General features: G+C 34.1%; 1 protein-coding gene across 1 annotated transcript; it reads right to left on the reverse strand.

Moving 5' to 3' along the window:
- On the reverse strand, window positions 1–2983 carry LOC108466767 (pentatricopeptide repeat-containing protein At4g35130, chloroplastic). The gene has a single exon (XM_017767136.2). The coding sequence runs from the start codon at window positions 2789–2791 to the stop codon at window positions 380–382; it is 2412 nt and encodes an 803-aa protein (XP_017622625.1). The 5' UTR covers window positions 2792–2983; the 3' UTR covers window positions 1–379.
- Window positions 2984–4109: the final 1126 nt, after the last annotated feature.

A 4109-nucleotide genomic window follows, 5' to 3' on the forward strand; every position in this document is an offset into this window, starting at 1 on the left:
TTATCAAATACCAACATTTTATTTATTAATAATTGTTTCTGTTTGGAATTTGTTAGTGTAAAACCTAATCAACACGAGACATAGACAAGAGAAAATTATTGAACATGGTCTCGCCCCGGTTGTCTACAGAGAAAAAATACACTATAAACATAGAGATACAGAGAGTTCAAAAACACCCATAAATACAAACACTAAATTTGAGCCCCGAAACAAACCTCGTTTCCGTGCTCCTTTGTGTTTAAATACATGGAATACCTTTTTATCCCATTAACCTGGTGTTTTACCAAACTACTCCTCACATCTCTTCATATCCTACAGAAAACCCATATCTCCATTCTCCAATAGTTTTCATGGCTATATTGGCGTAGAATAGCAGCTATCACCAATAATCTCCACAAAAGCAATTTCCATCTTGAAAGTGATGAAACACCTTGGAGTCCCCTACTATAATCTCTCTTTTAGTAATCTTTGAGATCTTCTTTGCAACATTGTGGCAATCCTCGCAAATTCTAATATTTTTTCTAACAAGAACAGGAGATCCCAACTCTGTTGAGATCAATCCGAAAGAGATGGCCCATCTCACACTATGATTCTCTGGTAAATTAGGTCGTTTTCTTGTCAAATCTGTTCTTTTCAACCTGGTAATACGATGCGCATAAGCATCTTCCTTGTCTGCTGTCATTTTCGATATGATATCCATCACATCATTGACCATGTTCATCTGAGCATTTGACCTGTCTTGATCAACAAACCTGTGAATTTTATAGTCTGTCTCAACTGTACTACATCCCATTGTTTTAGCTAGGCCTTCTTGAATCATAAGAGTTTTGATCTTCTCTACGTCTTGCCACCTCCCAGCTTCAGCATACATGTTAGAGAGCAAGATGTAACACCCTGTGTTATCATGTTCCAATGATAAAGCATGCTTGGCTGCAACTTCTGCTAATTCTATGTCATTGGCCTTTCTACTTGCAGCTAGTAGAGAACCCCAAATCCGAGCAGTTGGTACTAGTGGCATTTCTTCAATAAAAAGCTTAGCTAGATCAAGATTCCCAGTTCGACCAATAAGATCCAGCATACAACCGAAGTGTTCTATTCCTGGGTCAATACCATAATCTCTTTTCATTGAATTAAAGTATTCCCACCCTTCATTAACCATACCAGAAATGCTGCAAGATGATAATAGAGAAACGAAAGTGCTCTTGTTCGGCTTGATACCATGTTCTATCATTTCATGGAACAACTGGATGGAAATTCTCCCAAACCCATGAATGGCATAAGCCATAATGATTGTGTTCCATGACACAACATCTTTACGAAACATGCCATCGAAGCATCTCCTTGCAGTCTGGAGATCTCCACACTTGGCATACAAGTAAATAATCGTATTTGAGATGATGGTATTAGAAGAAGTAAGCCCCAATTTTGTAATAACAGCATGTATTTGCCTACCCTCACTCAAGGAGGTTAATTCAGCATATGCTGGTAAAACACTTGCAAATGTTATTGCATCAGGTTTAACAGATTTGTACCAAATGTCTTGAAACATATCCAAGGCGTCTGAGTACTGTCCATTCTGTACATAAGCAGCAATCATTGCATTCCATGACGCCAAGTTCTTTTCATTGATTCGCGTAAAGACATGTTTAGCCAGTTTCAACTTCCCACACCTTCCATAAAAGTCAACCAGAGCAGTCTCCAACACTATATGAGGGAGAAACCCTTTTCTGATTGCACTAGCATGAATAGACTTGCCCATCAAGAGGGCTCCCATTTGTGCGCAAGCTGGAAGTAAGTTTATCATTGTAATACCATCTGGCCTCAAGTTACCAACCTCTTGCATCTTTTTAACACAAGAGAATGACTCAGAGAAACAAGCAGTAGAAACATACCCAGCAACCATAGCATTCCAAGCAACAATATTTTTGTTAACGATCATGTCAAACACCCTCTCTGCATAAACAGCATTACCGCACTTCCCGTACATATCTATAAGTGACGTTTCAACCATAAAATCCATTTCAAATCCATTTTTAATAACCTGACAATGAATCTCTTTCCCATTTCTTTGACAACCCTCAATAGAACAGGCCCCAAGACCACTAATAAAACTGAACTTATCTGGCCTTATTCCTATCAAAACCATTTCCTTTAAGCAAACCAACGAACTCAAACCATCACCAACAAATTGGTAGCCAGAAATAATAGAATTCCAAGAAACCAAATCTCTCACAGGCATCTCCTTAAACACATTCTCTCCCAATTCAACGCACCCAACTTTCATATACATAGAAATGAGAGAGTTGCAAACATAAACATCCAAGTCTAATCCAACCTTAATCAATTTGGCATGAACCTTTTCCCCTTCTTTCAAAGACAATAACCCAGCACAGGCTTTGAGCACAAATGGGTAAGTAAATTTATCCGGTCTAGCTCCTTCAAATTCCATCCTACGGAAATAACTAACTGCCTCCTTGAACAACCCTTTATGGACTAAACCCTTAATGATGATATTCCAGGTGAAGGTGTCCGAGTGGTTCATTTCTTCAAACAAGTAGAGTGCATTTTCTATGGACCCGGAATCAATAAAGGAACAAAGAGCATCTATGAGTGTGAAATGGGTGGGTTCGGCTAAGATGTTTGAAGCTTTGGAATGGGTTGTTTGGAGTTGATTTGGTTTTGAGAATCTTGGTCGGGTTACAGCGAAAGGGTTTGTCTTGGGGGGTTCGAAGTGGTTGAGTGAAACAATTCTAGGTGCGTTGAAATTGTGAAGAAGTAGAGTTGCAGCCATTTTGAGGTTGGTTTCAAGATTCAGCAGTTGAAGATATTGCCATTAGAAATCAAATGTTTTTCTCTTTAGATTTCTCTGGATTGTAAATTGTACTAGTGTAACCGTTAATTCTGTTTCAGTAGCGGCTTCTTTTCAAACCAGATATTATTTTATTTTATTTTATTTTATTTTAGTAAATATTAATTAAGACGGCCGCCAAAATAAAATTCGACAATATATTTATATATTACTTTTCACATTTATTTATTTTTTCAACATGAAACTTCTATTTATGAAAAAATATATATATATAGGTAGATACACAAAAAGCTTAGAAAAATATAGGTTTAATGACAAATTTAATTATTAATGTTTACATGTTTTGTCAAAATAACCTTAATTATATTTTTGAATTTTTTTGGCAATCGATTATCTTTTTCAATATTCTTTTCTAATAGATATAATGAATAAATTTAAGATTTCAAATTTTCTTTTCTTTTAAAAAGTTTTCATCTTTCATAGGTTTATTTATTAAAATGTTTTTCTAATGAGTTCATTTTTTAAATAATTATATCTATTTTTAAAATTAAGAATTTTTTAATTTAATGTATTATTTATTTATTTATTAATTTTCTCATGTAATTTTCTTAATAAATTATCTAAATAATAAGTTACATCTCATTAAAATTATTTCACATATAAAATTCTACATTATCTCCATTAATTTTTTAATGGTATTTTCATTAAATTTGTTAGAAAAAGCAGATTACAAAAAAAACAAAAGTTGATGAAAGAAAACTTAAAATTACAATTAAGGCTATTTAGATAAAATATATAAATATTAGTGGCCAAAGCCAAAAATATAATACAAAATCCCACGAGCTTACAGCGGCCAGAGTCTAACCTCAACAAAGACGAATAAAAAAACTTTAGCAACTAACCATCATAGTTACCACCATCTGACGAGGTCACTTGGGTAGAAATTCGAAGCCAAAGGCGGATGCACCTTTCGATGGTATGTAACTCCTTTTTATTTTATTTACTTTTGTTTTTGGCATCACAAGTTTTTCAAACACTTCTATGGGATAGAGCCGAAGACGGCAGAGAAAGAATCGAAGTGGTGGTTGAGATTGAAACCTCCCTGGGATCGATATTCTATTCTCATTATTATTTATTATTTATTGAGGTTTTTTCATTTTTGATTTACATTTTTACTTCAATTGATTGTCTCGATATTTAATTAAAATGAATATTTTGGATTTGAACTTTCTTGCAAATATTTTTTATTTATGTTACACTATTTTTATTTAAATCGATTATGTTTATATTTGATTTAAAT

The sequence above is a fragment of the Gossypium arboreum genome, chromosome 2 (genome assembly GCF_025698485.1).
Source record: "Gossypium arboreum isolate Shixiya-1 chromosome 2, ASM2569848v2, whole genome shotgun sequence".
Lineage (NCBI taxonomy): Eukaryota > Viridiplantae > Streptophyta > Magnoliopsida > Malvales > Malvaceae > Gossypium > Gossypium arboreum.